This window comes from Amblyraja radiata, chromosome 3, assembly GCF_010909765.2.
Source record: "Amblyraja radiata isolate CabotCenter1 chromosome 3, sAmbRad1.1.pri, whole genome shotgun sequence".
NCBI lineage: Eukaryota > Metazoa > Chordata > Chondrichthyes > Rajiformes > Rajidae > Amblyraja > Amblyraja radiata.
Genome location: NC_045958.1, coordinates 85853407 through 85872510, shown reverse-complemented (window position 1 = coordinate 85872510; position 19104 = coordinate 85853407). Strand labels below are relative to the sequence as shown.

At 43.1% G+C, this 19104-nt stretch overlaps 1 protein-coding gene across 1 annotated transcript in view; it reads left to right on the top strand.

Annotated features, from left to right (window-relative positions):
• Nucleotides 1-19104, top strand: part of dnah6 (dynein axonemal heavy chain 6) — a 288021-nt gene that overhangs the window by 234538 nt on the left and 34379 nt on the right. Inside the window, exons 65-70 of the mRNA XM_033018232.1 lie at nucleotides 1179-1369; nucleotides 4116-4276; nucleotides 7353-7441; nucleotides 15503-15649; nucleotides 16897-17035; nucleotides 17830-17949. Coding sequence (XP_032874123.1) covers nucleotides 1179-1369; nucleotides 4116-4276; nucleotides 7353-7441; nucleotides 15503-15649; nucleotides 16897-17035; nucleotides 17830-17949 — 847 coding nt within the window. The remainder of the gene's footprint in view (nucleotides 1-1178; nucleotides 1370-4115; nucleotides 4277-7352; nucleotides 7442-15502; nucleotides 15650-16896; nucleotides 17036-17829; nucleotides 17950-19104) is intronic.

The window sequence follows — 19104 nt, the reverse complement described above, 5'->3', positions numbered from 1 at the left end:
AGTATCATCAAAGACCCACACCATCCTGACCACACACTCATCTCCCTGCTACCTTCAAGTAGAAGGTACAGGAGCCTGAAGACTGCAACAACCAGTTTCAGGAATAGCTACTTCCCCTCAGCCATCAGGCTATTAAACCTGGCTCGGACAAAACTCTGATTATTAGCAACCACTTTCTGTTATTTGCACTACCAGTTTATTTATTCATGTGTGTATATATTTATATCATGGTATATGGACACATTTACCTGTTTTGTAGTAAATGCCTACTATTTTCTGTGTGCTTAAGCAAAGCAAGAATTTCATTGTCCTATACAGGGACACATGACAATAAACTCACTTGAACTTGAACTTGAACTTAAATTGCATTAGGATATCCTGAAAGAAGAATGATAGGTGATTTATAAAAGTAGGTCTTTCTTTTCATTCCTAATGTGATGAATCACGTCCCAGTTCAGTTTTCTGTGTTAAATGTTAAATGGTAAAATGGCCCATTTCACCTCTCTTGGCTCTTTCCTCATATCTATCATTATCTCCTCACTTTAAGGTGTTTGGACAACATTTGATATCATTTGTAAACTGATATAGAATAGAATAGAATAGAATGCTTTTTATTGTCATTCAAACAGGTTTTAACGAAATTTCATTCCTGCAGTCTTGACATTACAAAAAAATCCAAGACACACACTTAACACAATTTACACAAACATCCATCACAGTGAATCTCCAACACCTCCTCACAGTGATGGAAGGCAAAAGTCTTATCTCTTCCCTTTGTTCTTCTCCCGCGGTCCAACAGTCCAACTGCAGCGTCGAAGCGACTGGGGCTCACGATGTTATAGCCCTCGGCGGGCGATGGTAAGTCCCGCGGCCGATTAAGCCGTGCTGGGCGATGTCTCCCAATTTTGTGTTTACTGTACACATGAACTTCCTTTTTGATCCTCTGGTTTTTAATTTATTATGTTGTACTTTATCAAATGATCAACTGCAATACCTTAATTAACCCTCTCATTTACTTCATCAGTGAACAAAAACACGATTTACTTTTGGCCAAAATGCACTGACAGATATTTTATCATATTGTTTTTAAAAATGGCATCACAGTTAGAAAAATAACATGAATTCAGAAAATCCATAAGAAATGTTATTAAGTATATTGTTTTTTCACTTTTTTGTAGGTTGTCTTTGCAATCACAGATTTTGTCATAGAATCTCTGGGACAGGAGTTTGTAGAGAATCCTCCTGTTGATTTAGCTACGCTTTATCAGGATATGTCCAACAGCACTCCACTCATTTTCATATTAAGTACTGGTTCAGATCCTATGGGAGCATTCCTGAGATTTGCAAAAGAAAAGGATTATGCTGATAGGTAAGTTCCGTGTTTTCTTGGTCTATGTTTAATGAGGATATTTTTCTATGAATTACCAATGCCAGCTGGTGAATGTAATGGTGCAGAAAAACACAGAATAGAATTTCAAAGGTTTCAAAGGTTTCCAAGGTCTTTTATTGGCACATGTACCAATTAAGGTACAGTGAGATGCGAATTACCATACAGCCATACTAAAAAATGCAACAAGACACACAACTACATAAAAGTTAACATCATCATAATAATAATAGTCATAATCATAAACATATTTTATTAGCCAAGTATGTTTTGCAACATATGAGGAATTTATTTTGCCATACAGTCATACCAATAAAAAGCAACAGAACACATAAAATACATTTTAACATAAACATCCAGCACAGTGTTCCACATTCCTCATTGTGGAAGGCGAAAAAAAGTTAAATCTCTTCCCTTCCTTGTTCTACCGTGGTTGGGGGCCTTGAGTCTTCCATTGAAGGGGCAATCTTGGCTCCCGTAGCCGGCAGCGTTTGGGCCCTCGCGTCGGGGCGATCAAGCTCCTGCATCAGAGGGGAATCTCAGCTCCCCCACACCGAGCGATCTGACCCGGGTCAGGGCTGGTTGAAACCTTCTGCTTCGTTTGGAGCTTCCCGACAACTGTCTCTACCCGAGACTGCAAGCTCCTCGATGGTGAAATCCGCAGGCCGCTGTTGGAGCATCGATCCTAGGCAAAAGATCAGCTCCAATGGTATGTCCACGTCCCCGCGGTGGGGCTCAAAGTTAGTCTCGAGCAAGGCCGCCAGCTCCATGATGTTAGGCAGCAGAGCGACCGGAGATACAATCCGGAAAATAATCTCATCTCCGGCAAGGTGAGAGATTGAAAAAAGTTTCCCCGACCCCCTCCCCCACCCCCCACATAAAACAAACCAGAGAACATTAACACAAACTTTTAAAACACACTAAAAATAACAAAAAAAAGATGAAAAGAGAGACAGACTGTTGGCGAGGCTGCCATCGTGCGGCGTCACCTGCTGGTCATAGACATCCACCACAGTGGATTCCCCACATTCCTCACTGTGATGGAAGGCAAACAAGTCCAATCTTCTTCACCTTTATTCTCCCGCGGTCGGGGGAGGCAAACCATCCGTCGGGGTGGTCGGAGCACCCGCGTCGGGACAATCTAAGCTTCCGCATTGGGGCGATTAAAACTCCTGCGTCGGAGCAGTCAAAGCTCCTGCGGCATAGAGTTCCCAAAGTAGGTCTCAGACCAAAGACTGCGAGCTCCGTGATGTTAAGTCCTCAAGCACCCACACTTGGAGCTCCGAGGTTGATCCCTGGCAAAGGGATCGCGAGCTCCGTGGTGGTAAGTCCGCAGGCACCCACGGTGGAGCTCTTAATAGTCGGTTTCCAGCAAAGGCCACCAACTCCTCAACGTTAGACCGGAGATAAGAGATTAGAAAAAATTTCTCCCACCCCCCACATAAAACAAGTTAAAGAACAGTAACAACATACCTTTAACAGTTCATTGGCTATATTTAAGAGGGAGTTAGATGTGGCCCTTGTGGCTAAGGGGATCAGAGGGTATGGAGAGAAGGCAGGTACGGGATACTGAGTTGGATGATCAGCCATGATCATATTGAATGGCGGTGCAGGCTCGAAGGGCCGAATGGCCTACTCCTGCACCTAATTTCTATGTTCTATGTTTCTATGTTTCTAACACATACTATTGAAACACAAAGAAGCAAAGGACAGACAGACTGTTGGTAAGGTAGCCATTGCTGGTGCCACCCGATGATTGAAGCGTAAATGGATGGTACTCTGCATGAAGGTAGTGGCATTCATGTCGTTAAAGCCACATTTCCTCATTAATCTGCCAGTGAAACTAAATTCCTCCAATCTTTTTTTAAGAAGATGGAACCAGATTTGTAGAACCGATATTGCTGTCGTCAGAATTTGTCAGTGATTCTCTGACCTATTGCTTTCTTCAGAATCACACCTGGTTGAATGCTAATGTGATAATATGGAAGTTCTGGGCACGAAGAATGTAATGAGTTTTGCTGGACAATCTGGTGTTATACTCCATCTACAGAGGGATCACCAGATCAGCATATAGGATGATCCATAGAGTAGATGTCCATATCATTTAAGGTGTGCAGTCAATGCCTCTTTAGATCAAACATCAACAAACCATACCATGCCTTTAGGTTTTTGTTCATGATGGGCGAAACCACTGACTCCCAATAGGCCTGAAATAAAATATATAGCATGCCTTGAGCTATACTGGTTTCATGGCAACAACATATATCTGGAGGAGATGAGTGTAGTCAAAGATAATGTTCAATGTTAGAACAAGTTTTGATTCTGCTTTGCAGGGCTATAGAGAGAGGACAGAGGAAGGGCCTAGGTTGCTCTTTCATGTTGTAACCTTTTGATTATTCTATGAATTTAGGGAGCCAGTGGAAAATAGTGAATAGCAAACTTTTGTGTGCTTCATTGAAAGAAGAAACAGACAGACCTCAAGTTTGTCTATTTACTGTAGAATAAGGATGCAAAAGGTTTATACGTTGATATTGAAAGTGAGATGGTTAGGTCCAGAATGCTAGGAAGATAAACTCCTTCCATCATTATGTGTCTAGCCTTCTAACCCTGAACATCTTGTAACAATGCCCAATCCATTTTGTAGTTCTGAATTACTTATATGTAATCTTACAGTAAATCTGTTGCTTCTTTATGACAAGAATACCCGGGTCTTACTTTCCTATTACAGGGTGAAGTCTATTTCTCTGGGACAAGGACAAGGACCCATTGCGGAATCATTGATTAAACAGGCTGTAAAGGCAGGAAATTGGGTTTTTCTTCAAAATTGTCATCTTGCAGTATCATGGATGTTAGCTATGGAGGAAATGGTTAAGGCATTCACAGAACCAAGTGAGTACATGTCATATATCTCAGCTAAATAAAAGCCTTGGGATATCTGTCTATTTTCCAGAATCTTTGTCACTATTGCATTATCATAATTGTTAAAATTGATCCAAATAATTATTTGTTACTGTCATTTTTTTATGTGCTGAAGGGTGATATCGCGTAATCCAATTATTCAACACTTCAAGACCATATTTTCCAAGTTCTGACAGAAGAGTAGATATAATTAACATAAAGGTTCATAGAATATTGTTGAGTGCAGCTGCAGGAACCATTGTTAATGTTATGACCTGTTCTGAATGTTCCTACACCCCTGAGGTGGCCATAATTGCACATAATAATCCCAATGGGGACTAATCAAAGTTGTAACATGATTTCCTGACTCTTATTCACAATACAGCAAGGAATTGTTCCTCCATCTTAGTGATTTGATTCAGTTTACTCCATGGCCATTGGTTTACACTTATTGCCCAAAATTTTGATGGGCAATTGGACCAATCCACCTCTAGTCAGAGTTGTACAACACAGAAACAAAACTTTGGCCCAAATTGTCCATGCGGATCAAGATGCCTTTCTCAGCTATGTAGTCCCATTTGCCTTTCTCAGCTAGTCCAAATAGCTGGCATTAGGCCTGCAATTATTGTTTATCTTTTTCTACCCACCTTCCTGTCCAAATGGCTTTTAAACATTGTAAATGTATCCACATTTACAGTGCCTCTTACAGCATGTTCCATATACCTACTTCCCTCATTGCGAACAAACTTGTCTCTCCTCAGGTCTCCTTTAAATCTGTCCCCTCTTACCTTGAGTCTTTGCCCTCTAGTGTTAAACTGTCCTAGCCGGGGGAAAAATAAACTATGACCCTCCCCCTTATCTGTGCCACTCATGATTTTATAAATCACTATCAGCTTACCCTTCAGTCTTCTTAGCTACAACATAGACGGTCCTAGCTTAATCATTCTCTACATATTATACAATCCTCCAGTCTCAGCAATGTTTTTGTGAATTTTTGCTGCACTTTCTATAGCTTAATTGCATCCTTTCTGTAGTACAGTGACCGGAACTGCACAAAATACTCTAGGTATGATCTCAGCAATATCTTGTACATCTGCAACATCATGAACCAACTCTTATACTCAATCCATGAACCAGAAATTCATGACTGTGAAAAATATATATCATACTCCACCTTCACCAACTTTTCTACCTATATCGCCACTTTCAGGGAAGCATGTAGCAGAGCTCTGTGTTCAACAACACTCTCAAGGGACCTGTCATTCACTCTGTGTGGCCTGCCCTGATTTAGCTTCCCAAAATGCATAATTTTGCATATGTCTGAGTTAAATTCTTTCTAACATTCCTTTGTCCCCTTTTCCAGTTCATGTAGATCCTGCTGTAACTTCAGACAACCTTCTTCACTTTCCATCTCACCACCAATTTTGGTGTAATCTGCAAATTTACTAATCAAACCACCTATAATCTTGTCCAAGTGGTTAATGTATATGACAAAAATATAGGGGACCTTGCCGAGAATACTACTGGTCACAGGCCTCCAATCTGAAAAGCAACCCTTCACCTCTTACCTCTGATTTCTTCAACAAAGCCAGTTTTACATCCAGTTGGCTATTTCACCCAGGATCCCATGTGATTAACCTTCTGGACCAGCCTACCATGCAGGATATTGTCAATAACCTAGCAGATATCCATGTAAACTATATCTATCACATTGTCCTTGTCAATCCTTTTGATGATCTCTTCAATAAAAGTAATCAAATTCATGAAATTATTTTCCAAACATAAAGCCGTGTTGACTTTCCCTAATCAGTCCTTGCCTTTCCTTACTGTTCCTCAGAATCCCTCCAGTAACTTCCCCACCTCTGATGTAAGGTTCATCATCCTGAAGTTCTCTTGCATTCTTACAGCCCTTCTTAAATAAAGGCACAACATTAGCCACCAACCAGTTTCCCGATACCTCACCCATGACCAATGTACAAAGATCTCTAACAGAGCCCCAGCAATTTCTTCACTGGCTTCTCAAAATATCCTCAGATACACTTAGTGAGGCTTTTATATTTATCTACCTTTATGCTCCTCAAGACAGTTAACATCTCTTTCATAATGTCAATATATTTCAGGACTCATTCCGCAGTTCCCTTTTCTGAATTCCCTAAAGGGGCTGTCCCACTTGGGTGACCTAATTGGTGAGTTCTGGCGAGTTTGCCCTCGACTCATACTCACAGCACGGTCGACACGAGGTCGTAGGAGGTCTTCATAACTGTCCTTCATGCTCGAGAGTGGTCTCCGCGTACTCGAGGCCTCAGCTAGGTCGCGGCATTTTTTTCAACATGTTAAAAAATACCCGCGAGTAAAAAAAGGTTGCCATGGAAAAAATCAATACTTTTTTTACTTGTAGGTTTAGTTGTAGTAGGTCGTAGTGGGTCGCAGTAGGTCGGTATGTTAGTCGTAGATAATCGAGGGTACTTGAAGGTAATCGAAGGTAGTCAAAGGTAGTCGTAGATAGTCTTCATCATAGTCAAAGGGAGGTTGAAGGGAGGTTGAAGGAGATCGAAGGAGGACGTCTTCACTCTCCACTATTCGGTGTCCAATTTTCCCGGAGTTAGTCGTAGCTATTCGAAGCTGGTCTTCAACCAAGGAGCTCTTCTACATAGTCGAAGGAGGTCTTCAACATGTCATTTTTTCAAACTCTTCTAAACTCACCAATTAGGTCGCCCAAGTGGGACAGCCCATTAACTTCATTGGCTTTCTCCACAGTAAATACAAATGAGAAGTATTTATTTAAGACTTCACCCATCTCCTGTGCCTACACACATTGGTGCTTACATTTATCCTATGTTATCTCTGGTTAGCCATTTTCTCTACTGAATATATAAAAGCTTACTTAGCCCATAACATCATAGTAATTGCACAATAATGCTGGCACTCTGAATTTTGATTACAACAATGGAAGATCTCCAGAAAACTTGTTTACAGTTTGCAGTGCTTGTTGCAGTTAAAATATTTTGTCATCATTATTTATGCAGATACTGACAAATGACGGAAAAAATACTTTGATTTTTTTTAGATGCTGTCATTAATGAAAATTTCCGACTATTCCTGAGCTCCATGCCGACTAACACCTTTCCTGTCACAGTTTTGCAGAATTCAGTCAAGGTAATGCATTCTGAAGATCACAGTTAAATATTGTTATAAAACTAATCTGCAATAGAGCTGCATTCTCTATGAAATTATTCAATTGCAAATATTATTTTATATTTTATCCAATGATTCATGATAATTCCTTCAATTCACAGACATTTAGCTCAAATTCTGTTTTTTATTCTTTTTATTATTTGGTCTTGGGATGTGAACATGGCTGGAAATGTCACCATTTATTGTACGTTTCTAATTGTCCTGAGCTCTAGGAGCAGTCAAAAAGCAACTTTGTTGGTGGGTCTGGAATCACAACTAGGCCAGACCAGAGTGACCCATGTGGATGTTTATGACATATTTGAAGTTTCATGGAGACTAACTTTTTTTTAACTTAAATTTATACTCTTCAGTGGGGAATCAAACATGTGACTCTTGACCAGAACCTAGCTTGCTTATCCAATTTTTTATCCATGTACTGGACTAGGAGTGCCCCTTTTGTCAATCAATGCTCAGGGCAGTTTACTGTGTATTAATGTTCAGGGGAGTTTATCAGTGAGAATGGAGTAGGCATGTTTAGCCAAGCATGTAAAATGCAAACAGGTATTGTACACATCTTTCATTATACTTTAGATGTTAATAGATCTAAATGTTTGAAGTGGAGTATAACATGCAAGCAGGACTATCAACATGTGTTTAGCAGATGTGATCAAAAGTAAATTTCTCCATAATGAATTGATTATTTCATTCACTTAGGGAATGTTGCTCCCACCCAAAACTCCAAATTGTACTTTGTGTGAAGTTGAAAATTACAAATGCACAGAACTGAGCCCTAACCAATTCTGAATAGAAATAAATGAACTAACGTTGTTGTTGGAACATTGTGATATTTTGTCTGCTGTATTGTTTGTGAGGTGAAGAGATTGATTCATATTTACTTGGCTCAACTAAACTGTGCTTTAACTTCCATTTCCAATTTCAGTTTTATATTTTAGTTTTTATTGGATAAAAACATACTTATGATCCATCAGTCCATCATCCAGTCACGATTAGACAGGTGAACATGGATCTGAAAGTTACATATAGTTTTATCTACTAAATCTAGTTGAAACAGATTCTAGGAGAATTTGCCATCACTTGTGTCGTTTTATCCAGAATCTGACTTCTGAGCATTAGGCATTAGATCGGATAATAGATCAGAATGTGTTGACAGATAATTGGTGGTTCTAGGCAGAAATGGCAGCAGTGTTGCAGCACAACATTTTTAAATTAGGTCTCCAACTTGGTCGTAAATATCTGCATCCTCACCATTACTCCTGCCATAGCTGATACACCAAACATTGCCGCATTCATTTGAATGGAGTCACTGATTATGTATGCATTTTGCATATTTTTTATTTTATTGCACATGTATTTTAAATAGTAACAATCAAATATTTGAATGATTTTAATGTTTTGTGGCAGCACCCGGTGATTGGGCCACTAGCTCCACGAACCCTCAGCAGTCGGTCACGTGACTGGGCAATGGCAGGAAGGAGTTTATAACGAACCCTGGGACAACCATCTCTCTCTCTCTCTCTCTCTCTCTCTCTTACTTCGAGCTGACCAGCTCTCTTCTCTCTCGGGGTGAGTGTCCTTCCACCTCAGCAGGGGCTCAGCTCGAGCCCACGAGGCAACAGCCTCGCAACAGCAACAACAACATTATGTTAGAGGACCAACGTACATGTATAACAAACCTTTTATGCCTGAATAAAGTACCCATTTGTTCATCACGTTTGGTGCCTCTACATTGGTGACCCCGACGTTCCAAAACAGATATTTTAGATTTTCCGACGCACGCAGCTGACCATCTACCGTGGTGACCTGATGTTGCCAGCCTGCATTCCGGTACGGTAATGACTGCTATGGATGCAGCCATCAACTCTGCGCTGCACCCGGACGCCGCCGCCACGGTCAGCCGATCGCCTCCCGCCAGTAACGTGCCTTTGGGCCCTCCGCCGCCGTCGAGCTGCTCGACACCCGCCTATGCCTCGTCTAGCCAATCGTTGGCCGCCTGGGTCGCCCGCCTGCATTCCGGACCCAACGCAGCAGACAGGAGCGCAGCTGCCTCGGCCCTTGCTATCTCTCCCGCTTGACCCCCCAGAGCCGACCACTGGGGCTGAGAGGCCGTGGCTGCCGCCGCTCCCCCACTAACTGCTGCCCATCGTGGCTGAAAGACCCCGGCTACCGTTGCTTCCCCACCAGCCGCCGCTCCCCCACCAGCTGCTGCAGGAGCTGCGAGGGTAGCAGCCCCCCCACCCCCTGCATCATCGACGCCCCCCCGACGGCCCCGGGTGCGGGGAGAGAGTAGACCCACCCATTACCCTGCCGGCTGCTGCTCAAGGCCCAGCCACCCGATACGGTGGGCCTACCTGGGGCGGCTGCCCGAAGACGTCCTCACCGGCGCACCTCCCGATAGAGCGGGCCTACCTGGGGTGGCTGCCCAAAGACGTCCTCACTGGCGTGGACCCCGAAGATCCCTGGGCGCTGGCTGCCCATCCGGCCCAGCAGCGGGGTGGAACCTCGGTCAGTCGTGAGTCAGCGGTCCCGTGATGGATTCCCCAGCAGTTTCCAGCCTCCGCCGAGGGCGCTGCAGTGCAGCCGGCCTCCGATGACACCGGCGACAGTGGGTGGAGTCCCTAGCTGCAGCGGTGTGGCGAGGCCCGTCGATGCTGGCCACCAAAATGGCCGCCGTGGCCTACTCCCACATTGCCGCCGCAGTGACTACAAAAATGGCCGCGCAGCTGGCCGGAAGCGACTGGCCGGAGACGACTGGCCAGAAGCGACGCTCGACCTGCTGACCGCCGTCAACAGCTTCATCTCTGGTCGAGTGGTGACTCTGCAGCCCGACTGCCGTCGGCAGCGCCACCTCTGGTCGAATGGCGTCCATGCAGCCTGACCGACGTCTACAGCGCCACCCCTGGTCTGTTGGTGTTACTATAGCCTCCAGTTTCAAGCACAGAAATCCAACCACTTTGGACCGTCCCGACCCACAGCCGGGGTGCCCCCGACCCCACAGCAAGAGCCGCCCTCGACCATGCTTGCGCACCTTCCGGTAGAAGGTGAGTGCGCTCCATGCCTTTTCGACGTCTGCCCTCACGTTCTGCCTGTATGTTTATGTTTTGTTGGCCTGCTCATTTCCCTGCCTCTGGTTCTTGGGTGGTCCTGTGGCAGCACCTGGTGGTTGGGCCACTGCCTACACGGACCCTCAGCAGTCGGTCGCGTGATTGGGCAATGGCAGGGAGGAGTTGTCACGGGGTACAGGGGTGTGTCCTGGGATATATAACAAACCCTGGGACAACCCTCACTCTCTCTCTTACTTTGAGCTGACCAGCTCTCTTATCTCTAGGCATGAGTGTCCTTCCACCTCAGCAGGGGCTCAGCTCGAGCCCACGAGGCAACAGCCTTGCAGCAGCAAAAACAAATTTTATGTTAGAGGACCAACGTGCATGTATAACAAACCTTATATGCCTGAATAAAGTAACCCATTTGTTCACCACGTTTGGTGCCTCTACAGTTTCTTGATTTTAATATTTGATGTTTAATTTTATCATTTAAGTATTGTTGAACTTTTTCCAAATGTCTCCAGATATCACTAACATCCCAAATTATCTACAAAGACACGTCAGGAGTGTGATGGAATACTCTTCCACTTGCCTGGATGAATACAGCTCTCAAAACCCTCCAAAAGCTCAACACCATCCAGGCAAAGCATTCCACTTGATTATCACACCATTCACCATTCATTGAGCAGGCCAGGCCAGATATTGCCTGTCCTGCTGAGTTACTTTTGTGTCTATCTTCAGTGTAAACCAGCATCTGCAGTTCCTTCCGACACATTGAGCAGGCCATGTCATTCTCACGGCCACTCCTGATTCCTGATGTGTCCACACCTACTCAGTGAGGCACCAATTACGTTGATCCGTGGAGTCCGTGAGTCTAAAATTGACCTCATTAGTCATCTCAGGACACCTGAAACAGGAGTATTAGTAAGTGATCCCAAATGACTGCTAAGATGAAGCTATCAACTAGATGTGGAGGTCCACTCTTGCTGCCTCTTGATATGCAGTACTCCAATTGTGTGGTCATTGGAGCACCAGCAGGACCCTTGGTAGTACCTCCTCGAGGTCCCGCTCTCTTAAATCTGTAACCACAGGCCCCACCCACATCTTTTTGCAGGCTGTAAAATTTTTAATTGATGCTTAATACTTTTTTACGATCAGCAAACATGATTAAAATTAAAGTAAATAATTAATATTATTGGAGCAGATCATCATCTATCCTAAAGATTCTCAGCCACCTTTCAATGCAAAACATTTTCATATTTCCATAAGCTTGTTTGTCATTTTGTTCATCTCTTTCCTGTGACAATGATGAAAGATTATTTTTCATCTTCTGGTATGCCAAAGTTTCAGTTTGCATTGAGTTAACCAGCATGTGTTTGAAATTTCACAAGTAGCATTTGGGTCCACTAGATGGTGCATTTTACCACAATTCATATAAAGAAATACTGTGAATCACTATGTATGATCAAGTGACACTTTCTGAATCTTTTGTGTGTGGTTGGTGCCATCTGTCCACTGGCCCACTGAGGAGTCAGAATTATTTTCATGGTTCGATCTCATCGATAGGCTCAGTGGTAGAGTTGCTGCTGAATACAGCGCCGAAGACCCGGGTTCGATCCCGACTACGGGTGCTGTCTGTACGCAGTTTGTACGTTCTCCCCGTGACCTGCGTGGGTTTTCTCAGAGATCTTCGGTATCCTCCCAATCTCCAAAGATGTACAGGTTTGTAGGTTAATTGGCTTGGTAAATTTTAAAATTGTCCCTAGTGGGTGTAGGATAGTGTTCAAAAGGGGACTGCAGATGCTGGAATATCGAAGGTACACAAAATTGCTGGGGAAACTCAGCGGGTGCAGCAGCATCTATGGAGCAAAGGAAATGTTTGGCGTGATTGGCGTGGTTGGCGTGATTGGCGTGGACCCAGTGGGCTGAAGAGCCTGCTTTTGTGCTGCATCTCTAAACTAATAAACTAAAACTTATGAATGTCTAAGTCTTAATGCTAACTTTTCTTTTCTCTGCTTGTTGACCCTGTAGTATCTGTACTGTGACTCTATGCTCCCCTGAACCAGCATTCATTTATTAACCTCATCATCCAAGCTCCCTGCTTCTCCCAATCCTGTAACAAATGCCTCAGATGGTACAACTGGATAGCAGGAATAGTAATTCAATATTACAAAATTATGACAGTTGAATGTAGCAAGAAATACACCTAAATGTTTTGAAATTCAGTGTAACTAATGGGTGAAATGATTTTCAAATGAATTTGAATGGAAAGGAAAGGAGAAAATAACTTTTAAAGTGGCTGCATTTTGAATCTGAAGTAGAAGCTTCAGCCATTTCTATCTGCTTTCCAGACACATTGGTTTGTAATAGGATTAGTACACAATTGCTATTTGTAATGGATATGTCACATCCACATCCAAAAAGAGTATCAATTTATTTTTGCTCTCTAAACATTGGATTACACAGAGCTACACAGTGCAGTATTTGGTTCTTATAATGATATCAGGAATAAATGGCCTGTCCCACTTGGGCGACCTAATCTGCGAGTTTAGACGAGTTTGCCCTGGATTCAAACTAGCAGCATGGTCAACACAAGGTCCTAGGAGGTCCTGTGAGGTCGCTGGAACTCGCCTTCATGATCGACATTTTCAGCATATTGAAAGATTTTCCGCAAGTAAAATTTAGTCGGCATGGGTCATTTTGACTCGTAGTGCAGTGGAGTGGGGTCGCTATTTAGTTACAGGCAGTCGAGGGCAGCCGTAGGCAATCTCTTTCACTGACTGGGCATTTTGATTGGCTCATTGGAGTTTTCAGGACCAGGGAAAACCAACCGGTAGGTTAAATGCCCGCTAAAAGTTATTAAACTTCTTAAAACTGTCTCCACTCCTTCTCCCCCCCCCCCCCCCTTCTCTCCCCTTCTCTCCCCCTTCTCTCCCCTTCTCTCCCCTTCTCTCCCCTTCTCACACCTTCTCTCCCCTTCTCTTTCGCCCCCCCCTTTCCGTACTGTCTAAAGGACTTACCATACACTGTGGTAGCCATTTTACCTTCCTCTTCATCGTGCAGACAGTGCTCCTCTGCTTTCCCTGGCGATGTGTTTGTGTGTGTGTGTGTGTGCAGTCGGTAGATGCAGCTCGCGGTTCGGTCGATGCAGCTCGTGGTTTCAACGCGGCCGGTCTATCCAGCTCGAGGCTTTCCAGGAGAGTGCCCTCGAGCTTGAAGGTCGAAGACACTATTCTGGACTCGCGGATTAGGTCGCCCAAGTGGTCCCACTGCTTTGTCAGGAACTTGGTGCGATCTCCTACCTATCTGCTGCCTGTAACCTCACTGCTGTCTGGCCTAATGTGAAATGAGCCACTGAAGCAATGTGTAATGATTATCTGTGAGGACTAATGTTGGATGGGCTGCAGCAAGTGATGTAACCACTCAATGCTAAGAACTGCAGTTTAGGGCTGCACTCTGGCCTATATGATAATTATTTGCCACTGCTGGGGACTGGGAGCATCTGCTCTATCTGTGAACAGACGACTCTGAGCTTTTGGCCTTTCCCATCGACCACAACTCAAAAATTGCTCAATATTAACAAGCACAATGGGGGTTGCAGGCCCAAATTCAGAAGCTTCTCCAATGAAATCAGTCATTGTGCAGTCCATTTTAAGCATTTAAGGCATAAATTGGAACTCACTGGTGCAAGAAACAGCCAACAAATAGGTATCACAAAAGCACAATGAACACAGCATGCAATGAACAGCATTTCAAAGGCAGCTCAGCTTTCATTGGAAACTTCACAGGGCAACTCCAAACCTTACAGAGGAAGGCTGACTCTCTGTCCAATGTACTCCATCTATGCTTAATCTAACAATTTATGCTTTAATCAATGTGTCTGATTATGGACAGTGCACGGAACTTGGGGCTGGAGACGCAGAAAATATGGATGAGAAGACCTTATCCCGAGAGAGATTGTGTAGATATTAAATCCTATCTGACTGCTCTGAGGCTTTGTCTTTCTGCGGGAGGGCATACACCTGGACCTGCACTGCTCTCACAGTGGAGAACAAGGTCACTGTTAACTTGGAAGAAAGATCTCGACCTGAAATGTCATCTGTCCATTTCCTCCACAGATGCTGCCTGACCCGCTGAGTTCCTCAAGTAATTTGTTGTTACGGTCAACAGATATGGCTTGACTTGCTGAGAATTTCCAGCATTTTCTATTTTTGTTCGCTGTCATCTGCTTGGCCTTGTGTTCATAATGGTTGTATCTGACTTCACCATCTCCTCCAACAGTGAGTTCCAGATAGCAACCACTCTCTGCATTTAAAAAAAAAAGTTCCTCCATCCCCCTCAAATCCCCATTAAACCCCTTCCTTTAAAGTATGCACCCTTGGTTTCCCTCAGCCATGGGAAATAAATTCTGATTCTTGACCATTTTTTATGCCTCTCTATGACACATTGACCTTCAGCCTTCTTCAACAGCGAAAACAACCCCAGCCTTTCTAATAAGTTCATAAACCATAGGAGCGGACTTATAAGCAGAAGAGTGCTTAGCTCTCCAAAAATGCTGAATACTAATTTCAGGGAAAGTATGTTCCAATGCAAAATCACAAAGAAGAATAGGAATTGTAACATTGTAACAGCTTATGCCTTTCACTTAGTGCTGTGATAAAATGTGGGCCATTGAATTTTTTTTTCCAATTTTATCTTTTGCTATATTTTCTTTTTGGTTTGAAGAATCATTAAACTGTATTCTATAATCTTAACGGGCACCACACTGTTTTTACTTGATGATGCTTCTGACTAAAAAATGCTCCTCTGTGTAGCTTAAAGCTACTAAATTATTTTAATATTATAGAATATGTATATTGTATATATGAACCTCACAATTTAAAGCTTATCTTGCAGCAGGCTCTAATAATTGTGGGAGAATTAACAAACAAAATGTTGACTAAATTGAAGAGATCGAGCAACTTAATTTATTCTCCTCCAGGTCACCAACGAACCTCCAAAAGGACTTCGTGCAAATATCCGCAGAGCATTCACTGAGATTACTCCCACTTTCTTTGAGGAACATGTCTTGGGAAGGAAGTGGAGGAGGCTTATATTTGGTGTTTGTTTCTTCCATGCAGTGATTCAGGTAAGTCAAGTTTAGTTAACTGCCGGCTGATCTCTGTCTTCAGGGAACAGCACTACACACTTGAGTTGTTGGGTGGGCTGGGCCATCAACCAGCATTTTGTTTGTTTGTAATCTGTTAAATCATATGGAAGCTCTCATCTGAATTCCAGTTAGATGAACTGATTGCTGTGGCATCCAACCCCAGTGCCGATTTGCTTGTGCTGCTGAAGTTCAAACTTTTAATATTTTATCAGAAAACACATTCTTTCATAGTTTGTGCAAATTGAATCACGTGCCCACAACTATTTCCTTTATTGATTTTTTTTAATATTCAAAGGTAAGATGCATTTCTAATAGTCAAGAGAGTAATTACCATTTAAGTTATTTAATAATAAATAACTCTTGGTTGCTTGCGAATTCCCGAGTGCCCTCTTAATGCTGCCCTGCAGAGTGCCGATTCGTATATCACTCTTGGTCTTCCGGGCCAATTACTTACAGGTACATGTCCACTGTACTTTAAAGGTGCCACCTGCTTGGGCTGTGTTCTGCTGTGCTAAAAACTTAATGCAATCTCTTGCTTCCACTGGAACTCATGCAGAAATTAATCACCTTTAGCACGGTGTGAAGGCTGGTGAGGGCTGTTGTTGACCGACGCAAGTGGTTCAGACATGCAGAAACAAGGAACTGCAGATGCTGGTTTACAAAAAAAGGAACAAAGCGCTGGTGTAACTCAGCGGGTCTGGCAGCATCTCGGGAGAACGTGGATAGGAGACATTTTGAGTTGGGACCCTTCTTCAGTCACAAACCTGAAATGTCACCCAACCATCATGTTAGTCTGAAGAAGGGTCCTAACCTGAAACGTCATCCATCCATGTTCTCCAAAGATACTGATTGACTAGCTGAGTTACAGCAGCACTTTGGGTCCAGCCATGCAGTAATAATGTGTGCTGCTCCCTGCATGGCACAACTGTTATTGGGGACCTGAATCGCACAGTCCCTTTCATTACCTCCTGTTGGATCTCCAGATTCGGGAGAGCTGTGCAGCCAAACTCAGAGAGAGGGATATAACAGATTGCTCTGTTCGGATGCTCTATTTTCTCTGCCACCTAGATTAACTTGCTTTCTCAAGGGTGCTAACTGTTTCTCTTTCCACAGATGCTGCCTTTTTTTGCATTATCTGTTTTTATTTCAAATTGTCATCTACTTTTTTTGTTCTTTGACTTTCATTGTTAAATTGCCTGATGTGAAAATGTGATGTATTGATACAGGAAAGGAAGAAGTTTGGTCCATTGGGTTGGAACATCTGTTATGAGTTCAGTGATAGTGATCGTGAATGTGCCCTTCTTAATTTAAACCTCTATTGTGAAGGAGGGAAAATACCCTGGGATGCTCTTGTTTACATTACTGGTAAGCCTGTGAACTTTTCTGTTTTCTGTTTTGCCTTAAAATCTGCAAATATCATATTATATATTTTCATTCACACAGAGTTATTAACTATCTTCGACAAAAGAAAAGCAACAGAAACTAATGGAAACATTTATGATACCCCAGGAACAATTTATTGCTCATGATCAAAATGACCATGTGCCCTTTTGATATTCATCCAGGCATCTTATTAAGGTTTCGAAGGTCTTTTATTGTCACGTACTAATTAAGGTACAGTGATGTGCGAATTACCATACAGCCATACAAAAAAAATGCAACAAGACACACAAATACATAAAAGTTAACACAAACATCCACCACAGCAGATTCCCCACATTCCTCACTGTGATGGAAGACAAAAAAGTCCAATCTTCTTCCTCTTTACTTCTCCCGCGTTCGGGGCAGTTGAACCATCCGCCGGGACTGAAAATGCAACTTCCATACAAAGTTTGACAAAGATATTGAGGACACAAAAATATGGTGAAAAGCTGCTTACTGGGTTCATCTATTTGTCTTTCTGTATTTTTTAAATCATGTATTTGTGTGCAGAATTGCCTGCCGTTTTGTTTCCTGATTGCTGATTGTTTATGGAATTATTACAATTTGTATTTAAATACTATCAGACTGTGCAAATCATACTAACAATGACTGGGTTGTTTTTTTTTTGCATCCAGAACATACATCCATAATAGAAGAAAATTGACCATGTAGACGAGATCACTTTTTTTAAAATTGCATGGAAGTTCTAACACCTAATTACTTTAATTCCCCTCTAGGTGAGATCACTTATGGAGGTCGAGTTACAGATGCTTGGGATCAACGATGTCTGCGTACCATCTTAAAGCGATTCTTTGCACCCAATATCTTAGCAAATGTTTATAAGTACTCCTCATCAGGCAAGTGAACACTCAAAAATATCAGCATCTACATTCTTTAAAAAAAGGAACCTACCTGGAAATCTAGTGGATTGGACAATGCCATCTGTTGCCATGTGCATTATTACAATTGAATCTCTTAGCTTGCTGTCTCTTGGCACACATCAAATTTCTTATCTCAATAGGAAGGGGTCTCACATTCACCTTTTCATCATTGAGCACTAATGGCACTACATCCCAGTATGTTTGATCTCTAAGTTGCTGACTGGAGGCTTGTTATCGGTCTGGAGGCCCGTGTCTAGTGGTGTGCCTCAGGGATCGGTTGGGCAAGTAGGCTTAAGAATGGTTAATAGAGTTGAATGGAGGTAAGTGTGAGGTGTTGCATTTTGTGAAATCAAATCAGGAAGGGACCTACATAGTTAATGGCAGGGCCCTGGGGAGTGTCATTGAGAAGAAGGATCAAGGAATGCAGGTACACTGAAAGTGGCGTCACAGGTAGATGGAGTAGTCAAGAAGACTTTTGATACATTGTCTTTCATCAGTCAGGGTATTGAGTACAGAATAGTAGAAATAAGGGACTGCAGATGCTGGTTTACAAAAGAAGACACAAAGTGTTGGAGTAACTCAGCGAGTCAAGCAGCATCACTGGAGAACATGGACAGATGACTTTTCGGGTCATGACCTTTCCTCACACTCCCCTTCTACCGACTTTGTAGGGGGGGGGTGGGTTGGGGGTGGACAAAGCAAGTCAGGTAATAGATTGTTGCAGGTGACATGGGTTATTTGATAGTCAGTTAGCTGGACAAGTGCCAAAATGAAAAGATTGTCAGTGTGATTGAAGAGTTGTGCATTGTGAAGCTAGAGGAAGGAAGGGGAGAAGTAGATGCAATTCCAGATGGGGCACAAGGGAGGGGGAAGATTGAAATGGGGGGGAGTTATGCAGTTTTCTAAAATTGGAGAATTCAATGTTCACATTGTTGGGTTGTAAGCTACCTAAGTGGAATGTGAGGTGTTGATCATTCAGTTTGCATGTGGTATCACTCTGGCAATAAAGCAAGCACGGGGCAGTGGGATGACGAGTTAACATGTTTCGCAACCGGGAGGTCCAGCAGGCCTTGGTGGACTGAGTTTAAATGTTCAGCAAAATGGCTGACCAGTTTCTGCTTGGTATGGCGG